The 23405-nt window shown below is 45.8% G+C and overlaps 2 protein-coding genes across 6 annotated transcripts in view; both read right to left on the bottom strand.

Moving 5' to 3' along the window:
- The window catches only part of LOC117349688 (synaptonemal complex central element protein 1-like), a 160075-nt gene extending 153124 nt beyond the window's left edge, over window positions 1–6951 (bottom strand). The window contains exons 1-2 of one of the 3 annotated variants that reach the window (XM_033923291.1): window positions 6817–6951; window positions 97–159 (exon numbers count right to left, since the gene is read on the bottom strand). In XM_033923291.1, the coding sequence (XP_033779182.1) occupies window positions 97–159; window positions 6817–6823 (70 nt within the window). In that variant the 5' untranslated portion in view covers window positions 6824–6951. Of the gene's footprint in view, window positions 1–96; window positions 160–6804 lie in introns of all 3 variants that reach the window. The other 2 variants (XM_033923298.1, XM_033923283.1) reach the window with 2 other exon arrangements.
- A 13701-nt stretch (window positions 6952–20652) lies between these two features.
- LOC117349632 (vacuolar fusion protein MON1 homolog B-like) overlaps window positions 20653–23405 on the bottom strand; it is a 48030-nt gene continuing 45277 nt past the window's right edge. For all 3 annotated transcript variants that reach the window (XM_033923227.1, XM_033923234.1, XM_033923242.1), the window contains exon 6: window positions 20653–23012. In XM_033923227.1, the coding sequence (XP_033779118.1) occupies window positions 22776–23012 (237 nt within the window). In that variant the 3' untranslated portion in view covers window positions 20653–22775. The remainder of the gene's footprint in view (window positions 23013–23405) is intronic.

Genomic DNA, 23405 nt, shown 5'->3' with positions numbered 1-23405 from the left:
ATGTACCTGCTAGTAGGCTTAGGTTTTGGTACGCTAATATATATATATTTATTAATTAGATTTGGCTATCAGTCACTTAAAGAATCTTTTTTATACCTTCTTGTAATTTTTTCACAAGCTTCAATAACTGTTCCACCTGCAGTGAGCTTTCACGTTTTGCTGCAAAAATAATAGTATACAACATTTTATTACAAGCAATAATTTTTAAAACCTGTACAGTATTGCAAATAATATGTTGCAGATACAAGGTTAAATTCACCTGAACATTGTTCCACATAGACAACTTATAAATAAACAATGTCCTGGTATGGGCCCTAAAGGAACTGGTTGAGTGGAGCTCACTCTGAAAAAAGCACAGTTACTTACCAGGTGTTATCCGGGGACAACAAGCAGATATTCTCACATGTGGGTGATGTCATTCACGGAACCCGGTACGGACAGTAAGAACTGGCACTTTAAGTTTTAAGAAACTTTACGACTGCCCACACCACTCATGCGTGAGTGCCTTCCCACCCAACATAAGCTCACTGTATCTGAGTTTGGAAAGCAAGCTAAGAAGCCAACCTGGGGAGGTGGGAGGGATGTGAGAATATCTGCCTGCTGGCCCCGGATAACACCTGTTATGGTAAGTAACTGTGCTTTATCCCAGGACAAGCAGGCAGCCTATTCTCACATATGGGTGACCTCCAAGCTAACCAGAATGGGATGGTGGGAGTGTTAGCAATTTAGGAGAATAAATTTTGTAATACTCTCTGGCCAAAATGGCCATTCCATTTGGAGAAAACATCCAGACAATAGTGAGAGGTGAATGTATGAACCGAGGACCAGGTAGCAGCTTTGCAAATTTCCTGAATAGGTGTAGATCTAAGGAAAGCGCCACTGAAACTTCCAGTGGTCTGACTGTATGGGCTGTGACTTGACTCTGAAGTTGTAATCCAGCCTGGGCATATCAGAAAGAGATACAAGCAGCCATCCAGTTAGAGATGGTACGCTTAGAGATTGGATGTCCTAACTGGTTTGGATCGAAGGAGACAAAAAGTTGAGGAGCAGATCTGTGTGGTTTGGTGCATTCCAAGTAGAAGGCCAAAGCACGCTTACAGTCCAGAGTATGAAGAGCTGATTCTCCAGGATGAGAATGAGGTCTTGGAAAAAACACTGGAAATACAATGGATTGGCTGAGATGAAATTCTGAAACCACTTTAGGTAGAAATTTAGGATGAGTACGAAAGACCATCTTGTCATGATAGAACACAGTGAAAGGTGGATCAGCAACTAAAGCTTGCAGCTCACTGACTCTTCTAGCAGAAGTTAGGGCAATGAGAAACACCACTTTCCAAGTGAGATATCAGATGAGCCGTAGACATTGGTTCAAATGGAGGCTTCATCAATTGAGAAAGAACAACATTGAGATCTCAAACCACTGGAGGAGGTTTGAGAGGACGTTTGACATTGAAAAGGCCTTTCATGAATCTGGAAACCACTGGATGAGCAGAGAGGGGTTTCCCTTCAATAGGCTGATGAAAAGCAGCAATTGCACTGAGATGGACTCGAATGGATGTAGACTTTAGGCCAGAGGTAGACAAGTGCAAAAGATAATCCAAGACAGAGGCCTAGGAGGTATCTCGAGGCTCCTTGTTATGAGAGATGCACCATGTGGAAAATTTTGGGTGGTAGCATTGCCTAGTGGCAGGCTTTCTGGAAGCCTCTAGAAAGTCTTGAACAGGTTGAGAAAACTGAAGAGGAGTTTTGTTGAGAGGTACCAAGCTGCCAAGTGTAGAAACCGCAGGTTGGGATGAAGTAGAGATCCTTGACTCTGTGTGAGCAGAGATGGAAAAACTGGTAGAAGGTATGGGTCCCTGCTGCTGAGTTGAAGTAGAAGGGAGTACCAAGGTTACCAGGGCCACCGAGGAGCTATGAGAATCATGGTGGTATGATCGGTCTTGAACTTGACAAGAGTCTTGAGAATGAGAGGGAATGGAGGGAATGCATACAGGAAGAGATTCATCCATTACAGCAGAAAAGTATCTGCCTTGAGGCGATGAGGAGAGTATATCCTGGAGCAGAACTGAGGCAGTTTGTGGTTGTGGGGAGATGCAAAGAGATCTATCTGAGGAGTTCCCCACTGAGAAAAAATGTGATGAAAAGGCGAAGAATTGAGTGTCCATTCATGAGGTTGCAGAAGACGATTCAACTTGTCCGCCAGACAGTTTTTCTCCCCTTGAATGTAGACAGCTTTGAGGAAGGTGTTGTGAAGTATTGCCCAATTCCAAACCTTCAGAGCTTCTTGGTAAAGAGGGAGAGATCCTGTTCCTCCCTGCTTGTTGACATAGTACATAGCGACTTGGTTGTCCATCCAATAAGGACTACCTGGTCGTGAAGAAGATGCTGAAAAGCTTTGAGAACACTGAAGATCGCTCTGAGTTCTAAAAGATTGATATGACACTGACGATCCGTGCTGGACCAATGGCCCTCATGTGTCTGAGAGTGAAGAAAAGGAAGACACTTTGTGGCAGAGCTGAAGGAGAGCATCCAGACGTTGCTGAGGAAGAAATGCTGAGTTGGATAGTGTCCAGAACAGCTCCAATGAACTGTAGATTCTGAGAGGGCTGAAGGTGGGATTTGGGAAAGTTGATTTCAAATCCCAAGCTTTGTAGGAACCACATAGTCCGTTGGGTTGCTACAATAACCCCCTGAGATGTTGAATCTTTGATTAGTCAGTCGTCCAGGTAGGGGAACACCTGAAGACCATGGTTCCTTAGAGCTGCTGCTACCACCACTAAGCACTTGGTGAACACTCTGGGAGATGATGCCAGGTTGAAGGGTAGCACTCTATATTGAAAATGCAGATTCCCCTCCCGAAATCTGAGGTACTGATGGGAGGCTGGATGAATGGGAATATGAGTGTAAGCCTCCTTTAAGTCTAGAGAACATAACCAATCATTCTGATCTAGAATGGGATAAAAGGATGCCAGGGACAACATGCAAAATTTTTCTTTTATCAAAAATTTGTTGAGGGCCCTGAGATCCAGAATGGGCCACAGATCGCCCGTCTTCTTCAGAACTAGGAAGTAACAGGAGTAAAAACCCCTGCTCCAAGGGAACTTCCTCGTTGGCATGGAGACGAAGCAGAACTTGAGCTTCCTGAAGAAGGGCAGTCTGGGATGGATTGGAAGGATACTCTCTTGGAGGAAGCTCTTGTGGAATCTGAGCGAAATGAAGAGAGTATCCTTCCCTGATTATTGACAGCACCCAGAGGTCAGATGTAATGGTCTCTCATGAATGGTAAAAATGATGGAGACGACCACCTATGGGGAGAGGGGAGGACAGAGGTAGAACATTGGAGGTTATGTTCTGTATGAGACAGTCAAAAAGGCTGAGAAGCCTTGTTTGTAGCAGAAGGCTGAGGTTTCTGTTACTTCTGCTGTTGTGGTTTCTTGGGGGTGCTCGAGTGTAAGGAGCTGCCCTCGGAGGATAACGCCTCTGATAGGAAGGAAAAGGTCGAGAAGGCTTTGCAGGAGCTGGCTTAGGCTTTGGTCTGACGATGAAAGCAAAAGATTTCTCATGCTCTGACAATTTCTTGGTGGCCACCTCTATGGATTCATCAAAGAAGTCATTGCCCTCACAAGGAATATTAGCCAGACGATCCTGAAGATTGGGATCCATATCGATGGTGCGAAGCTAGGCCAGACAGCGTGTCGCTACCGAGAATGCAGTGACCCGCGAAGAAAGTTCAAAGGCATCATAAGATGACTGAAGAAGATGCAACCTGAGTTGTGCCAGGGTGGCAATGACTTGCTGAAACTCTAAAAGCCTGTGTTGACCAAGATCTTTAGAGAAAAACAGGGAGTATATCAATAAAATACTTGAAATAAGTAGTAAAGATAAAATTATAATTTAAAACTCTGAAGATCATCATTGAATTTTGATATAGACGACGGCTAAACTTGTCCATGGTCCTGCCCTCTCTACCAGGAGGTACGGTAGCATAGATCCTGGAAGGATGACTCCTCTTCAATAAAGATTCCACAAGAAGGAATTGATGAGATAGTCGGGAATTCTCAAAGCCCTTGCTATGTAGCGTTCTATACCTCGATTCCAACTTGCCTGGAACAGCAGGCATAGCATAAGGAGTCTCCAAGTTTCATTTGAAAGTCTGAGATAAAAGCCTGTTAAGAGGAAGTTTGAGAGACTCTGCATGAGGTCGAGGCATACTCATTTCCTCTAAATACTTCTTAGAGTACTTCGATCCAGCATCCAATTTAATATCCAGGTCCTCAGCCATCTGACAGAGGAAGGAGGAAAAGGACAATTGATCTGCCAGAGCATGGCCTCGAGAGGGACTCAATGACCTCGAGGCGCCTCGAGTGGAGAACAAAGGTGAGGCCTCTCTGGAGTATTGGTATCCCAGAGAATAGACAGACTGGGACAAGACATTGGAATCAGCCGAGTCCTCGGGTTCTGAGATTGGTGTTCTCGATCGAGGTAGGAAGATCTGCACCTCGATGAGGGCATCGAACGGTGACGAAAATGCTGCCTGGAAGCAGGTCTCATGCGAGGTCGAGGAGACTTCACCCTGTGCCTCGAAACGGGCAATGCCTTTGGAGAGGGTATAGGGCTGGAAGCTGTAGATCGAAACCCCATAGACTCAGTGGTTTGGATCAAGGAATATTGAAGCACTCCCAAAGACTCGGCTCCTTCTATGGAGTGTGAGGATTCCAGTCGAGACACTCGCAAAGACTCTACTCCTTGCATAGAGTGTGTAGATTCAGCTCGAGGCACAGGCAAGGACTCGACCTCTTGCGAGACTGCTGAGTGCCCAGGCTGGACTGCAGGAAGCAGAGTCGAGGCAGGACTGTATTTGCTCAGTAACTGAACAAATTCCCACTCCAAAATGGTCTGGATAGTAGCCTGCAATTGTGGATCTGAGTCTTAAACTGGACCACTTGCTGAGGCTTAAGGCTCTGAGGTGGCAGATTTCGACTTGGAGTGATGCTTGGATATCTTGAGGATCACCGCCGGAACCATCTGCTTAGATATCTGACCTGAAGGAAGCTCAGGAGAAAGCTTGGCAGATTTATTTGAGGTCAAAGGCAATCCAAACGAGGAAGGTCTGATGAGACTCGAGGTCGGAGTTGTGGAGGCAGGAGGATACCCCACAACACGGTTGACAGAGTCGGAAGTCGAGGGTGTAGCAGAAGAGTCCATCCTGAAAATCTTCTCCACTTGAACCTGACGACGTCTGAGGGCTCGAGGTTGAAGGGTAGCACAGCGAACACACGACTCTGGGCAATGGTCATGCCCCAGGCACTGAAGACACCAGTGGTGTGGGTCAGTGAGGGAGATCACAAGCTGGCATTGGCTACACTTCTTGAAGCCCGTGACTGTCCGGGACATAGGAGGGAAGATAGCCACCGCAAAGTCAAAGCCCGCAGGCTGCGGGTGTGTGGCAAGCCCCACCAGTTAGTTGATAAAAAAATAAAACTTTTCTTTTTTTTTAACAGAAATGAAAAGCACAGTGATCCAGTAATAAAGAAAATAAAACACGAACCGCGGTGAAGAGAAGGCACGAAGCAAACTAAGTTCAGCGCAGAGCATCAAAGATGGACTTCTCGGCTCTGCGGAAAACTGAGAACTGAGGAGACACGCCCTGTGCTGTGCGGGAAGGCACTCGTGCATGCACAATGCAGCAGACTCAAAACTTCTGAAGTTTTCTACAAGCAAGTCTGCTTGCGAGGCTGTCCGCATCTGGGCTCCGTGGATGATATCACCCACTTGTGAGAATAGGCTGCCTGCTTGTTCTGGGATAATGTTGGATATGGCAGTGGAAGGGAAGATACAGAGATGGATGGTGAGCACCAAGAAAGAAGAAAATGTCAAATGGGCAGGAGACCCTGGTAAGCGAGTTAATAGAAGACAAACAGAAAACAGAGCCTGGGACCATGATTTGAATAATAAAATGACCAGACAATAAAACGTAAAAAAAATAATTTTATTTTCTATTTTGTGATTACAATATGTCAGATTTGAAATGTGTATCCTGCCAGAGTTGGTGTTAGACAGCGAGCGTGAGCTAGTACCTATGAGAGAGGAAAAGTCTTTTTTGTTTATACCACAGTGCCAGCAAGGGGTTGAAGAGGTGAAACTCTATGTAATAATATATTGTAACACTATGAATGTTAAACTTAAATAAGTTCTGAGCTCTCTGGGGTGGATGGGTTATAAATAACTAAAAATATATATTTTTATATGGGGGGGGCGGGGGTTAAAAAATGATCAACCCCGAGTGTCACATACCCTAGGTACTAGTATATAACTCTTCCCCTGAAACGTGCTAGGTACGCCACTATACCCCTGGTTTTGGTAATAATGTACTACTTAGCTTCTTCAAAGGTGTTATAGAAAATCTATCAATTAACTAAATGACATGGTAGCACCGAGCAGGGAGTACAAACAGAGCAATTGCCTTCCACACGTACCGCCTCCCACTCCCCTCCCCTCCCCAATGCCTATCTGAAACAGAAAGGGAAAAAAACCTTACTGAGACTCCGGGTTCCCTCCCAAACTTCTGCCCTAGGTCTCAACATCGGCCCTGAACTAGTTCTAATTACAAAACACTTAGCTTTTTCTTTCCCCAACACTTTTCTGCGAGTCCTTTGATCTCTCCTGTCCGCTGCTTATCTCTCTATAACTGTCAAATAGGTAGAGAAGCTGCAGCAGCAACTACAGCAAAGCCCCTTCGGGTTGGGGTATTTGTTTTTTTGTCACATGGCCCTATGACAGCCCTTCAGTAGCGAATCCATCTACCCCGGCGCAAACCTTCCATTGACTTCGCGTACACCACGGCTACACAAGGGTCGTCCTCACCACCAGCTCCAACTCGCTCAAACAGAAGAAGCGCTGAAGCGAAGCTACTAGAGCTGTGCGCGGGAAAGATCTGGGAGGCCGCCCAGCTCGCGCATACAACCGGGGCGGGGCTATGGATGTTAATCGAATCGGGAGAAAGTGGGGGGTTAATCGATGCTGTGAGGGTGCAGGAAACCGTGTGCACGTACCGGGCTGGGTTGGTATGAAGTAAAGCTAAAGGTGTTGTGCGCGCGCCGGGAAGGGGGGGGGGGATACAGGTGCTATGCCTGTTTTACCTACCCACCATAATTGTTCAGTAAAACAAGAGGCTCTGATATGTTCGGTTCTTGCTCATAACTGAAGTGCCAATCAGAAACTAAGTTAGTAATTTTTTACAGGGCTGTCCCAGAGTGAAACCTACACTATGTCAGCATTGGGTATAATAAAGGGTTCACTCTCTGTGCTTTTCTTTTAATCTAGAGGTGTGCATGAAGATGTGATGTTGGTAACAAAAGTCATTAGTACCAGTGGTGTAGTAAGGGAGGTGGTGCAGAGAGCCCTGGGCAGTCTTGGTGGGGGCGCTGGCACCTCTCCAACTCTCCCATGTATAGGGTTATCCAAGGTCCGTATTTCCTGGACCTGTCCTCCTTTTGAGGACAGGTCCAAGGGTCCATCCAGGTTTTGAAAAGTTTCGGGAAGGGATGAGATGACATCACATGCGCTTGACATCATTGCATCATGTCCGCGCATATGCAGATGCCATCTGGGGGTGGAGCTGGAGGGCGGAACAGGGCTGGAAATAGGCAGAACTGGGTGGACCTGTGGGCAGGGCCATGGGTCTGGATTTTTCCGAAGGAAAATCTGGTAACCCTACCCATGCACATCTTGAAATGTTTGCTGGAACGAGCAGCATATTTCACCTCCTGATCGCGACAGTCTTGGCTCCCTTCTGATGTCACGTCCTAGTCAAAGGACCAGAAGGTGACATCAGAAGGGACAGAGGCCAGCGCAAGCAGGCAGTGGAAGATGCTGCTTGCACCGGTGAACATTTCAAGGGGGGCACGCAAGTGATGAGGAAAAGTAGGGGGGGGCTCATGGCATGGTGATGCCAGGTACCACCACCCCCAGGCACTTCCCTCTCTGCCACCAATTAGTAGCACAGGGATGGATCCAAAGTGAACGGAGACGGATGGGATAGGGTTACCATATTTGTGAAGATTAAAAAAAGAGGACATATGACCTCCACTGGTCCCAGAAAGTGGCAGATAAGACATTTTTCTTGTCAAACTCTTTCATTATTTTCAAAACTTATATTCTAATCTAGACGAATATCTATGATGTTGATCAGTAGTTAATTTAAATCTCAAGGAGGCATATTAGAGGAATGTAAAGTGATGCACCCAGTGGCGTACCTAGGGTATGTGGCACCCGGGGCCCATCATTTTTTGACACACACCCCCTCCCCATGTAAAAAAATATTTTTTGTAATGACCATGAAACGGAATAAATGGTCAGAATAGAAACAGGCAGTGAAAATTTTCTTATATTCCAAACATAACATAACATAAATTATGTCTTAATTGTCATGACATCAGAAGTACATATGGAGTAGTTGCAGGTGATGCTTGGGACAGTTCTGATTGTGTTAGTTCGGTTTTATGTGTTTTTTGAATAGAAGGGTTTTTATTTCTTTTTGAAGGTTTTGCAGTCTGTGGTCGATGTCAATTGGTTGTAGAGTTGGGGGTCGAGTGTTGCAGCTCGAATGGCTAGGAGGTTGTTGAACAGTTTTTTCTTTTGACGTTTTTGGTTGGAGGGTGTGTGAATGGTGCGTGAGTTCTCCTATGTCTGTTTGAAGTGGATTGAATTATTTAGCTGAAGAAATTAGTTACCCCCTCATCCCACACACATTAATTCTCTTCCACTTTTGTTTCCATTATAAAAAACACTGATAAGTTCCCAGAAAAAAAATACATTAAAATAAGAAGTGAAAACAAAGGCCCCTACAGATGAGAACATAACATAAGAATAGCCTAACTGGGTCAGACCAATGGTCCATCATGCCCAGTAGCCCATTCTCATGGTAGCCAATCCAGGACACTAATACCTGGTCAAAACCCAAAGAGTAGCAACATTCCATGCTACCGATCCAGGGCAAGCAGACACTTCCCCCATGTCTTAATAACAGATTATGGACTTTTCCTCCAGGAATTTGTCCAAATCTTTCTTAAAACCAGCTACACTATCTGCTTTTACCATAACTTCTGGCAACTTCATTTTTAAGTTTAGATCTTTCCTTTCAAACAGAGACCTTGCTAGATGTCAAATACAGCACAAGGTAACTTCACATGGACTTAGCTGTGCAGGAAATGTGAATCTCCTCATACACCCACCATATAGTGCAAAAATGTGCAAAGGTCTGTTTTTTTATTTCGATCACTACATAGCCTAATGCCACACAAGCAGCGCTGTTACAAACATATTCTGTAGGTCAATGCTAAGGATAACAAAGTTTCCTTCCTTGGACCAGGAGATACTGATAAACCACTGGAAGAGATCCAAAACAACACCCAAAGACCCACTCAGTGTGTGAACCAGTTGAGTGGAGTGGACTAACTGGGGGGTGGAAATGGGCCCGGAGTTTGCTCAGCAGAATTTCCCAGATCACCTCTTCCTCTCAACACATTGACACGCTGCCACTATCACCACTAGGAACACCTCACTGGGTAGGCCAGCAATGCTATAAACTTTATAAAACACATTATTATATTTTCTTATAAAGCACATATTTTAACTGAACTCTCTGACATCCTCAGCCTTTCCATTCACAAAAATAGAAGGAAGAAAAGTTCCCATTTCCTGCTGTCTCATGTCCCCGGCCTATACAATATTTTTTTTCTGCAGACCCTTCAAAAGTCTGACCAAATCCTCGTTTCACTTGCATTATAAAGTACTGAGGATGCCATCTCTCTCCAATCCCAGGTCCTAAAGTCTAAGACAGTAGCGCAAACTAATGCTGCCAGATTCAGGAAAAAAAATTTTGATTCGATTCAGCCTATTGAATTGGTTTTTCAATTCGATTTTCCTGCCCAGTTGGGTGATTTTTTTGAAAACTCCTGGTGGGTTTTACAGCTTTTTCACCCCCTTTGGCTTCTCCTAACCACACTGGCGCTGTGGTGTAAATAAAATAAAGAAACAAAAAGGACTTTTCCTCTCTCTGTTAAATCCTAGCTCACGTTTGCAGTCCAACACCAGCTCTGGCAGGATACACATTTCAAATTTGACATATTATAATCACAAAACAGAAAATAAAATTAATTTTTCTACCTTTTGTTGTCTGGTTATATTTCAAATCTTGTTGGTCCAAGGCTCTGGTTTTCTTCTGATAACTTGCTTGCCAGGGTCTCCTTCTTTCTTCTTTCTGCATGCTAACCATCCATCTGCCAACTCTATCCTCCCTTTCCATTTCCCTTCCCTCCCCAGGAAGTCTGGTATATTTCCTTTTTTTCATCTCCCTCCACAGATCCACCTTTTCTTAACTACCCTTTCATCCAGCATCTCTCCCTCCTTCCCCACCACCCCAGAGTCCACCATCTCTCCCTTTCTTTTCTCAATTACCCTCCTATCCAGTATCTCTATCCCTCCTCCACACCATCCCGTGTCCAATTTCTCTCCCTTTCTGTTCCTTCCCTCCCTAAATCCCATGGTCCATCATCTCTCTCCCTCTCCTCTATTTTCAGACCCATTATTTCTTCCTCCCCCCCAAAGTTTGGCATATGCACGTCTCTTTGAACACCCCCTTCCCTCCGTGTACTTCTAAACCAGGGTTCCCCCCAAAGGCCTGTCCCCCCTTAAAGGTCTGCCTGTCCCCCCTTGAAGGCCTGCACCCCCCTTGTAGGCCTGTCCCACCCCCTTGTAGGCCTGCCCCCCCCTTGAAGGCCTGCCTGCCTGTCCCCCCCTTGAAGGCCTGTCCCCCCTTGAAGGCCTGCACCCCCTTGAAGGTCTGCACCCCCTGAAGGCCTGCACCCCCCCCGAAGGCCTGCACCCCCTGAAGGCCTGTCCCCCCCTTTGAAGGCCTGCACCCCCTTGAAGGTCTGCACCCCCCCGAAGGCCTGCACCCCCCTGAAGGCTGCACCCCCCTTGAAGGCCTGTTCCACCCCCTTGTAGGCCTGTCCCCCCCCTTGAAGGCCTGCCTGCCTGTCCCCCCTTGAAGGCCTGTCCCCCCTTGAAGGCCTGCACCCCCTTGAAGGTCTGCACCCCCCGAAGGCCTGCACTCCCTGAAGGCCTGTCCCCCCCTTTGAAGGCCTGCACCCCCTTGAAGGTCTGCACCCCCCCGAAGGCTGCACCCCCCTTGAAGGCCTGTCCCACCCCCTTGTAGGCCTGTCCCCCCCCCTTGAAGGCCGGCCTGCCTGCCTGCCTGCCTGCCTGTCCCCCCCTTGAAGGTCTGCACACCCCCCCCGAAGGCCTGTCCCCCCCCTTGAAGGCCTGCCTGTTCCCCCCCCCCTTGAGGGCCTGTCCCCCCTTGAAGGCCTGCCTGCCTGCCCGCCCCACCCCGAAGGACCGCTCGCCCCCCTGGCCTCCCCGCACCACCTATGAAGCAGCACTACCTATGCTCCCGACCTTGCCGTTCAATCCCCCCCCCCCTGAAGGACCGCTCGCCCCACTGGCCTTCCTGCACCACCTATGAAGCAGCTGCAGCAGAATCGCGACATCAGCAATCCCTGCGCTGTTTAGGCGCTGCTTCCTGCGCCACAGTCCCGCTCCTCCTCTGACGTCAGAGGAGGGGCGGGACCGCGGCGCAGGAAGCAGCGACCAAGCAGCTCAGGGATCACTGACGTCGCGATCCTGCTGCTGGTGCAGGAAGGTCAGTGGGGGGAGCGGTCCTTCGGGGGTGGAGGGGGAATGAACGGCAAGGCCGGGAGCACCCCCTCAGGGCTGGCACCCGGGGCGGACCGCCCCTCCCCTTGGTACGCCACTGGATGCACCTTGGGAGTGGAAATCCACGCAAAACATACACCTTAAACGCCGAAAACTTAACAAGAACTACTGCAGAAAGGGACTTGGGAGTTCTCATCCAGGATGATATGAAAGCTGCTAATCAGGTGGAGAAAGCTTCAGCGAAGGCCAGACAAATGCTGGATTGCATCAGAAGGAGCTTTATCAGCAGGAAACCGGAAGTAATACTGCCGTTATACAGATCCATGGTGAGACCTCACCTGGAGTACTATCTCCAATTTTGGAGACCACATTATCAAAAAGATGTGAAAAGAGTGGAGTCGATACAGAGAATGGCCACTAAGATGGTCTCAGGACTTAAAGGCATCCCATATGAAGAACGTCTGATCAAACTGTGCTTATATTCTCTTGAAGAATGCAAAGGGGGGACATGATAGAAACATTTAAATACATCATGGGCCACATCAAAGTGGAGGAGGAAATCTTTTTTCTAAAGGGTCCCACGGCGACAAGAGGGCATCCACTACAACTTAAGGGAGGAAGATTTCATGGTGACACCAGGAAATACTTCTTCACTGAACGGGTGATTGATCGATGGAATGATCTTCCCCAGCAGGTGGTCGAGGGCAGTATTGTGCTCGACTTCAAGAGTCGATGGGACAAACACGTGGGAGTACTACGGAGTTATGCTCAATCGATAGATACTCCAGGGAAGAAGGGTCCTTGAGCAGGCATACTAGTTGGAGGGAGGGTTCTTGAGTGGGCAGACTTGATGGGCCATCGGCCCTTTTCTGCCATCATGTTCTATGTTTCTAATGGCATGGGTGGGACTAAAGTGGGTAGGTAGGTAGGAGGGAGGGGGGCCGCTGGAAGAGAAGAAGACAGAGATGCCAGACTAGGGGGAGCGGAGGGAAGATGGGTGCCTGACCAATTTGGGGGGCGGGGTGAAGAGAGATGCACAGTAACAGAGCAAATGGAAGACGCAGAGAGAAGACAGACAGGGGATGGAAGGAATTGAATGAGAAGATGAGAGAAGCAGAAACCAGACAACTAAAGTAGAAAAAAAAATTTCTATTTATTTTGCTTTAGGATAAAGTAGTATATTAATTGTGTTTATAAAAGATTTATAAACAAAGCCCTGCCAGCTGAATATCTTTCTCTAGTTCAGCAGCCAGAAATTTGATTTATAAGGAAGGAATATGCTAAATATTGCAGTACTGAGGCTTGTTTTGATGGGGCAGGGACAATGGTCACGGGGACAAGGACTGTGGTCACGGGGATGGGGACAAATTTTTCCCCATGTCATTCTCTACCCCAGGTACATTAGATCAGTGTTCAACCTTTTTACACCTATGGACCGGTGAAAATAAAAGAATTATTTTGTGGACCGGAAAACTACTAGAACTGAAATTTTAAAAACCCATTTTCGCCCCATCTCCACAAGCTCGGTCCCCGCAAACCATCTGATCCCATCTGCACAAGCCTCAGTTATGATTTTATATTGAATGTATTTTATTAAAGTATAAAAAGAAATAATATTCTGTACAATTGTCATTTTATAAATACAAATAATACAGAGCAAGGATCAACAAAACCCCTGTCCTCTTCACATATATCTCCTCTACTATCAAGAAAACTGAATAAGCCAAATTATTACAGAACTAATCTTATAGCCCGTTACATTAATGGGTGCTAGAATATATGTGTGTGTCTGTCTTTATTTTTTTTTTTCTCTCTCCTTAGCCGCTTTCTGTATTTCTGTCTTTCTTTTTTTCCTTGGCTGTCCACCACTACCCCTTGCCTGCTCCCCCTGTCCATTCTCCCTTCCTTTTACCTCCCCTGTGTCCTCCACCACCCCATCACTGCTCACCTTATCCAGCAGCAGCCCTTCTCCTTTTTTTTTTTACCTCCCCCCTGTCCATCATCACCTCTTTCCTGCTCCCCCTGTCCAGCAGTAGGCCTCCCTTCATTTTTCTGCCCCTCCCCCCATCAGCACCTCTTCCCCTGTCCATCAACCCCTTTTTCTGCTCCCCCTGCCCAGCAGTACGCCTCCCTTCCTTTTTCTGCCCCTCCATTTCCCTGTGCTGCAGCATTTCCCTCCCACCCCACTTCCCTGTGCAGCATTTTTCTTCCTCCTTACCTCCATGCCCTACCATTCTCTCCCCCTCTGCTCCCTTTCCTCCTTCAACTTCATCGGGCAGAAGCAGCAGCAGCATTTATAATTAATTGCTGTTGCCGGCTTCAGGTCTTCCTCTCTGGCGGGTCCTGTCTTCATGAAAACATGAAATAGGCAGGACCCGCCAGAGAGGAAGGCCTGAAGCCGGCAATAGCAGCGAATTTTAAACGCTGCAGCTGCCAAAGAAGCCATACCTTAACCACAAAGCTGGGGGGTGGTGGAGGGTTTTAAAAGGTACATCAGCGGCGGTGCGGGGGGGGGGGCTTGAAAAGCCATCGGCCGTGAAGTATGCCGCCTGCATACTTCACGGCCGACGGCTTTTCAGGACTTTAAAAACTTGCCTGTTTTATTTTTAAATGCCGTCCGGCTCAGCCACTGCGGCCTGCAACTGCCGACATCCGCCTCGGGCCACCGACAGCCGCTGCGGCCAACATCCACCTCGGGGGGGGGGGGGGAGGGAAGAGAGCTTCATGCGCATGCGCACTCCTACCTGCGGTGCCCTACAGCGCACGGAAAACGGAATATGCAGATGGGAGTGTGCATGCGCGGCGTTTTATTATATTAGATGCTACACAGAAATATCATGCTAACAGAATACCACAGTCACACGACAGGACTAGTGTTAGAGGAGTGCAACTAGGGCAACTGCCCCCTGGTCAGAGAGAACCCTAAGCCAGCTGGAAGCTAAAGAAGTACTGTCTGGGCTTTGCAGTCCCCACCAGCTAACATCATCTCTAGCAGGATATATATTTCAAATCTGATATATTCTAATCACAAAATAGAAATAAAATTATTTTCTACCTTTTGTTGTCTCTGGTTTCATCTTTTCACTATCTTCCTTCCAGTGTCTGCCCTCTGTCTCTTCAATCCAGCATCTGCCCCTTCCATATGGTATCCGCCTTCTTTCTATGCCCCTCTGCCCTTTCTGCACCCCCTCTCTCCTTTTTAATGATTCATTCCAGCTTCACTGCTCTCATTTTTCTCTCCTACACCAGATCTAGCATCTTTGTCCCTCTCTGCTTATTTCTCTGCTGACCCCCTTCCTATCATCAATCTCTACTTTCTCATTCCTGTCTCTCCCCTCCTCTAATCTCTCTGCCAGCTATTTCCTTCCTTTTTTCCTTCTCCCTTCCCTCCTCCTCCTCCTGTCCAGTAGTAACTCTCTTCCCTTCTCCCCTCCCAGCAGCATCTTTCCTTCTCCCTCAGGTCCAGTGGCAGCTGTCCCTTTATTTTCCCTTGTCCAGCAGCTTCCCAAACTCCTTTCCCTCTTCCCTCCTAGCAGCATCTCTCCTTCTCCCTCCCTACCAGTCCAGTAGCAGCTGTCCCTTTTTTCCCTTGTCCAGCAGCTTCCCAGCCTCCTTTCCCTCCCAGCAGCATCTCTCCTTCTCCCTCCCTCCAGTAGCAGCTTCCTAGACTCCAACAGTGGCTTTCTCCCCTCCAGCAGCTCTTCGTACTTGCCAGCACAGCGATTCACTAAGGCAGCCTTGGGTCCCTTGATGGGTCACACCACCTCTGAGGAAAGAGGAAGTTGCATCATCAGAGGCGGCTGCGACTCAGCAAAAACCCCAAGGCTGCCTTAGTGAATTGTTGCGTTGGCAAGTATGGAGAGCTGCTGGGAGGGGAGAAAGCTACTGTCGGAGGCTCCCCATGATCTCACTGACCCTGCGCGGACCGGCAGGAAATTGCAGCTCATCAATCTTGCCGCAGACCAGCAGGAAATTGCAACTCGATCTTGTCGGCCCTGCGAGGACCGGCAGGAATTTTCTGCGGACCGGCACCGGTCCACGGACCAGTGGTAGAAGAACACTACATTAGATAGAGTGTGAGTCCAATGGGACAGATAGGGAAAATGATTGAGTACCTGAATAATTTGTAATCCGCATAGAATTGTAGGATATGCGGAAAATAAATAAATAAAATACACGGTAGAATTCATGGTGGATTCTATGATGATGAGCTGGCCAGGTCCTGATGCAAAAAAAGCATCCCCAAATCATGACACTTCCATCTCCATGCTTCATAGGTGGTATGAGGTTCTTTTCCTGGAATGGTATAGTGTAGTTGGTGTATGCCAAACATTTCTTTTTTTCTGGTGTCCAAATAATTCAATTTTAGACTCATCCGTTCTCTTTGGCAAACTTCAGTCTGGCCTTGATGTTTCTCTTAGAGAACAAAGGTTTCCTCCTTGCACACTTCCCATGAAAGTTAAATTTGTGCAGTCTCTGTAGAGGAATGCACCTTTACATCAACAGTAGCAAGAGCCTGCTGTAGGTCCCGTGATGACATTTTAGGGTTTTTGAAGACTTCTTTTAGCATCTTGCAGTCTGCTCTGGGGGTCAACTTGCTTGGACAGCCAGACCTGGACATGTTGGCAGTTGTTTGGAAAGTCCTTCATTTGTACACTATTTTCCGGACCATGGAACGGCTAATGTCAAATTCTTTTGAGATCTTTTTAAATCCCTTACCTTACCAGACGTATAAGCTGCTACAATCTTCTTTCTGAAGGCCTCAGACATCTCTTTTGATCTCACCATGGTGTTCATTCTCACACTAAACTAAATATCTGATGTTTAAGTAAGGCAAACCTCCTTCAAGATGCTGAGTAACGATGTTCTAATCATGTGCATCTGATGTGATACACCTGTGTGTGATTTGAACCATTTTAAGTGGGAGGATATATGGGAGTGTCCTAATATATTCCTCAGTTAGAATACACATTTTTGTAGATATCTTGTTTCATGAGTAAATCAAGGAAAATGTTGTTGTTTACCTGCAATTACATCACTTTCTTTTCCAGAGATTAAAAAAAAAAGATTTGACAGTGATATATGAACATTTCTTAATAAAGGACTGAATATTTCATGGGGTGTTCTAATTTTTTTCATATGACTGTACATGCTAATGGCTTGTTCTGTGCATTTTTCATTTGGACTTTTTTTTAATAGTTCAGAAAGATAGCTGCACGAAGCACAAACATCCATTTTTGAAAAAACAATATAGAATCCCAATTAACCGATACTCAAACAACTAGCACTCTTACCCAACCAGTAAAAAAATAATTGCTGGGAAAAAAATCAGCCCCTTGAGCTGCGAACTCCCCCCTTCCCTCCCTCCAGCCCAGAAGCAGCAGCAGTCCTGAGCCACAAACCTCCCTCTCCCTCAAGTCCCAAATCAGCAGCAGCAGTCCTGAGCCACAAACCTCCCTCTCTCTCAAGTCCCAAATCAGCAGCAGTGGTCCTGAGCTGCAAACCCCCCTCCCTCCAGCCCCAAAGCAGCAGCGGCAGTCCTGAGCTGTGACCCCCCTCCCTCCTTCACTTACAGAAGCAGCAGCCTGTCAGCAGAAGCAGCACTGAAAATAGGCTGCTCACAGCCAGCTCAAGCAGGGCCTTTTCTCTGATGTGACAGAGGAAAGGCCCTCCCGGGGCTGGCTGCTAGCAGCCTATTTTCAGTGCTGCTTCTGATGACCGGCTACCACTGCTGCTTGAGGGGGATCCAGGTGGCCAGACCCGTGCAGATGGAGGGCAGACCAAGGGGGAGGTGGACCAGAAGTGTGTGGGTCTGTGGGGGGAGGGTCAAGCAGGGGAGGGGAGATGGATGGATGCTGGACTCAGGAGTGGAGGGCGAGAATGTGACCCAGAAAAAAGGGAAGACCTACAAGGGGGGGGATGAGGGGGGATAATAGAGTAAGGTGGGAAGGGACCAGAAACTACAGTTATCGTTTGTTTATTGAGAGCTTCTGTACTGCTACTACTACTACTGGGGAGTCAATTCAGAGCTATATGAGCCTCTGCAAAGGCACTAAAATACATGAGCTTCTTTAGAGATATTACTATACAGAGCTTCATAGAGCTTCTGTGGTGGTATTGCAATACAGTTATTAATACTGGCATAATTATGCCATAATCTATCATCCTACTTATGTTACCTGCACATTGATCATCCTACTTATATACACATTTATACCAAATCAATCATCCAAGGTATATACACATGTAAAACTAGTATTACTATTGCAGCTATATACACTATTTTACACATCTCCTAAGGAGGTTGACCATTTCAACTAAATATAATCTATTTACATGCATCCCTGAAAGTTCTAGTTTCCTCTCTGCCAACTTCATAATTTCAGGTGAAGTAGTTTGAGAAAAGAATAGTCTATTTCTTTCTTGAATTTTCTGGTGTTCTTTTCTAGCTTTAATTCCTTCAGTAGGGCAATTCCTCCACATTGGGGCCATTACCGAGAACATTCTTGCCCTGGTGCTTTTGTATTTGTTGTCTTTGAAAGAAGGTATTTGTTGTAATGTCTCTTGGCTCAAGTGCAGAGCATACTGGGGAGTATGGTTATTTAGTCTGGCTGCTAAGTATTGCAGTTCCAAGCGGTGAACAGTTTTGGTCTTCAGTTCCGGTTTAAGTTGACGACTTGCATGAAAATTTATTCAGAAAGTGTTTCTAATATACTGACTACTTACGCAATGTGCTATTCTATATAGTAGTGAAATGTGATAAGTGCATTGTTCTTTCATAGTGAAAATTAACAGCAAGGCTCCCGAGGCAGGCTCTTGTGGCCGAAACATGTGCATGTCGAGCCATCGCACTTTTAAACAAAGTTTTGAAATAAAGTTGCACACCTGGAATTTTGAACATCTCCACTACTTGTGTGTTTGTGAACAGTTTTATGCGTTAGCAATAGGATTTTAAATTTCACCCTGCTCTCAATCGGGAGCCAGTGTAACTCTATCAGTAGTAGGGTGGCACGTATCTGTCTCAATTTACCTAGTAGAAACCTAGCTGCAGCATTTTGTACTGTTTGGATCTGTCTGATCATGTATTTTGGTAAACGCAGGAGAATTGCATTGCAGTAGTCAAAGATTGTGAGTACCGGGGATATTACAACATTAGACACTGCTTGGTGGGAAAGGTAGGGTTTCAGTCCTCTCACCCAATAATTTGCCATAAGCGTTTTTGACCATGCATTGGATCTGCGTTGTGATGTCTAGGCTCTGGTCCAGCCATACACCTAGGAGGTTTCTCACCCCATTCTTGGATGGTTCTGTGGTATTGTCATCTAGTGTTAGTTGGAAACTGGGGCCGTTTCCTCCCCATTTGTTTATGAGCAGTAGTTCTGTCTTTTCTTTGTTGGCTACTGGGCTATTTGCTTGAAACAATCCAAAAGATTTTCTCTAGGTCTGTCTTGATCATATGTTTAGCCATCACGTCCCATGTCCTCAGCAGTATGATCAATTGGATGTCATCTGCATAAATGTAGCATTCCCACCCCAGGTTGCTGATGAATTTTCCAAGCAGTGACATGGTGGATCCTTGTGGTACTCCTATGACAGTTTCTTTCCAGTTGCTGGTATCCCCTTGCCATTTTGCTCTCATTAGTCTTTTAGATAGAAATGCCATGGCTTTTCCCTCAAAGCCAATTTCTCTGCAATGTGATTTTAGCAGTGTGTGTTGGACTAGGTCAAAAGCTGCCGATAGGTCTAGGAATCCCAGCGGCACATCTTTACCATTTACCTGGTGTTTAAGGACGTAGTCCTGCACCGCTACCAGCATGGTCTCTATGCTCAGGTGTCTTCTGAATCCTGATTGAGCTTGGTCTAGTTTGGATGGAGTTTTCCAGAAAGTCTGATATTTGTCGGCACGCTAATTTGTCTACTAGTTTGGATATCCATGACTGGTTTGCTACTGGTCTGTAGTTGGAGAGATTTTCTAGGTCTTTTTCTTTACTCTTCAGTATGGGTTTAATGAGGGAGAGTTCCATTTAACTGGAACTTGTCTGGGATTGTAATGAATCGTTGATGAGGTCTGCAAGGTGGGAGAGTCCCAGGCCTTCAAGCTCTCTCATCAGCTGAATCGGGCAGGTGTCGAGGGATGGTGGACCTAGTTTCACTCTTCTCATAGTTTCTTTACTTGGAATTCTGTGACGGGTTCAAACTCCTTGTAATGTTCAAAAGGGAAGAGGAGGAAACACCCACCTCTTACTGGGGAATTTTCTTTTTTTCACAGCAGGTTTGGAGCCGTAGCTCTTGTGAGTGTGTTGTATGAGTATATGTCATGATACACTCTCATAAACACATGCATCAGCTTAAAAAAAAAAAAAAAAGGCTGAAGTAGTCAGCAACACTACTCAGGTTTGTTTTTTCTCAAGCTGAGATGAAAACAAAGAATCTTTCTGAGGCTTTGGGCAGCTCTGCACTCCCCTGCCTGCTCAACTAATCAGTGCTTAGGGGGAGGTGCTGTGCCTATCGCTTTGCTCTTTTGAGCTGGCAACAAGCACAGTTCCTCCCCTCCTTTACCGAGCTACTCAGCACAATTAGCCTACATGAGATTTGTATGCTATTGTGCTGAGCATATCCCGGCAAAAAGAAATTGCTTCTAACCCAGCTTTTGTTGTTGGGCTGTCTGGAGCTTTGTGCATCCTGCTCTGAGCGTGGTAACTCCCTCTCCCCACCCCAGCTTTAGACCACAGCAGTCACCCTGCCTGCCTGCTCACTGCTTGCAACAAAAATTAGTTGATTCTTTCTCTAGCACAAACACCAGAGCCCTGTACTAAGGAAAAGAAACATGTTTTCAGATTTCTCTGGTCAGCACATTGGTGATGTCATTAAGTCCCACAGACGCTGCTTCAGAGGCATTACACCATAAGCAAAGAGCACATAATTCCATCTCCATCATCTTGACATGAATTGTTTTTCTTTTTTATTTTGAATCATTTGTTTACACTTTCCAGTTTTAATACAAGCAAGAAAAATAATCTTTTTAATGATTTGTTGCCCATTCACAGATAGGACTGGTAGTGCTTGTCCAGCCCTTGTGGCATTAAACACCATGCAGTGTGTAAACATTTTCTTCTGTTTATTTCACCTCTGTCTCCTCCCATTTCTTTCCCCTATATGATTTCCAGGGAGAACACAAATTATTTTTAGAGAGAAAAAAAAGTATTTACTTAAGCCTATAACAGAGCTAGGCTGGAAGATTTGAAAACAAAAACATACTAGTCATTTCACCCTCCAAAACAAATTTAAAATTTCTACAAAAAGGATCCCAGTTTGGCGAAGAGACTTAGGGTAGGGGGAAATAAACAGAGATTTATAATGTCTGCAATACAGGGAACTACCATTCACCATGTCTCTTAATCCAAGACCCAGGAACCTTCTGTTAAAATTATCAGGCACCAGAACACAAGTACTTATTATCCTGTAAAAGTCAAGGTCACAAGATAATGTGGATGAAAAGATTATAACCAGAAAGATTTATAAGAGATAGGCTACTTAACATGAAGTCTGGATTCAGTGTGCCTATAAAACATGATTGCTGGAAAGCAGGAGGGGGACAGAGAACTCTACCACATATCCTGTTTCTTAGATACTGTTTCTGAGCTCCCGCTGTGTGTACCATCAGACAGGATGCTGACTTTGCTCTGACCTAGACTGGTATTAGAAGAAAAATAGAACCTAATTCTGACTTAATTATTACTAAAAAAAAAATAGTTAAATAAAGTGTAATATCTGTAGGAACCCTTACTAAAGGTTAGGGATCTAGTTTCAATACCAACCCTCCATCCCCTGAGTCTGTAGATGGCAGCAGCTCACCCCTTAACTTCTGTGGTAAGGGGCACACAATTTCAAAGGCCAGAGGAATCCTCTCTGCCATTAGGCAAAAAGAAACCATAATCTTAGTCTCTGGCCTCTCCTTTCTCTTCCCGTCCTGTCAGAGGGGCAGTAAAGCTCTAAGGTGACTTCTTTAGACAATCCTCTGCATAGGCCTGTCTGGACCTGATGACAGAGCAAGCAAAGTACAATGGAATGCACAATTCCACCAAACAGTGTAAGTGTTCAGCTTTATCTGTAAATAAATACATTTCTTATTTAAAATAAAAATACACTGAGCATGTACCATTTGCTGCCAAAGACTGTTTGCTCTGTCATGCAAGCCAGCTGTAAGCAGGAAAAGCCAGCAAGGCAGACAGCTATACCAAGGGGACAGGGCAAATCATCCTTTAGTTGATAGAAGAAGCCAGCAAGTGGGCAGCATAACATTACAGATGGATTTTTTTTGCATGTGTCAAGATGGATGGAAAATGACCCAGGACTGCTATCAAGGCTTTGGAACAGATCATAGTTTTTAGCAGAGTCTTTCAAGAACATGGTTTGTAGTATCCACTTTTCAGACATGAGATAATTTCAATATAAATTTGTGTAAACTGATCCAAAAAAGTCTGGCTTCCATCCTGTGCCTTTCAGTTTTAATATTAATTACCTTTCTTCCCCATCCCCACACTTACAGGTTTGGGGTTTTCTTCCATTACACCATTCAGATCACATATACTTGTGTCTTTGTGTGCAACTATCAGCTGTGCATTTAGTTAAAAAAAAAAAAAAAAAAGGAAAACAAGCTAATGTAACAGTAAATCAGAGCCTGACTTGCTCAGCCTGAAAGCCACCTTCAAGCAGAAACATTGTTCAGAAAAGCACAACTAATTGTGACAGGAGCCAAGAGTGAATCCATTAAGGGTTGCAAGAGGGTACAGACAGGATTACAAAGAGTGAACCAGTTCAGGGGGAACCCAACCAGATCAGCTCATAAGGAGTAGAAAATGTAGAAAGAAAAGACAGGGCAGACTGGTAAATGCTAAGGAGCAGAGAGACAAAGATGAGATGGGGAAAAGTATGGACACAGCAGGTGAGAAACCTAACAGATCAGCTGTTCCTGTCACAACACGACTGCTCTCTATGGCATTCAATGAGGCTAAAAATGTGTCATTATGTGGTCTTGGAAAAGTTCTGCACCATTGCTAGAGACCCAAAAAAAACCCGTTCTCGCCTCTGGCAGTGTCAGTCCTGTCACTGGTACGGCTAGCCTTTGAGCTCTTGCTGGGGCCTGGCGTGTTGGAGTACTTAGGAGGATAGCGGATGAAGAGACGGTCTTCCTCTTTCTTCAGCCAGTGTAGTAGCTTGGTGACTAAACTGATAGCCCCAGCCTTGGTCACCAGTGGGCTGAAGGAGGTATACAGTTCAAACTTGCTGGTCACCTGAAGTAGGATGGAGGAGATAAAAGAAAAGTTCAGCAATCACAACCATACATGGGGTCTTTGTGCATGTACCGATAAGACATTTGTCTTTCCTACAAGCTGGAATCAGTGTGTGCAATTTTAAGGCAACAGCATCACTACTTTGCAGCTATACTGGCTCTCTGCTGTGCAGTGCTTCCTATGCTCATCTCATATATACACACACACACACACAAATAATTCCTTCAGAGTTCAAAACAATTTTATCAGTATTTCAATTTTTATAGGACCTCAGCGGCACCACTCAGAACTCAAATAACCTTTCACTTTTGATTTTTTATTTGCCAACTTGGCGAAAAATTCCCTGGCCATTGAACAATTGAAAGTTAAGTGAGATTTAAGTATATATAATGG

The sequence above is a fragment of the Geotrypetes seraphini genome, chromosome 1 (genome assembly GCF_902459505.1).
Source record: "Geotrypetes seraphini chromosome 1, aGeoSer1.1, whole genome shotgun sequence".
In the NCBI taxonomy this organism is placed as follows: Eukaryota; Metazoa; Chordata; class Amphibia; order Gymnophiona; family Dermophiidae; genus Geotrypetes; species Geotrypetes seraphini.
The sequence above is the reverse complement of the archived record's forward strand: the minus strand, read 5'-3'. Positions and strand labels throughout refer to the sequence as shown.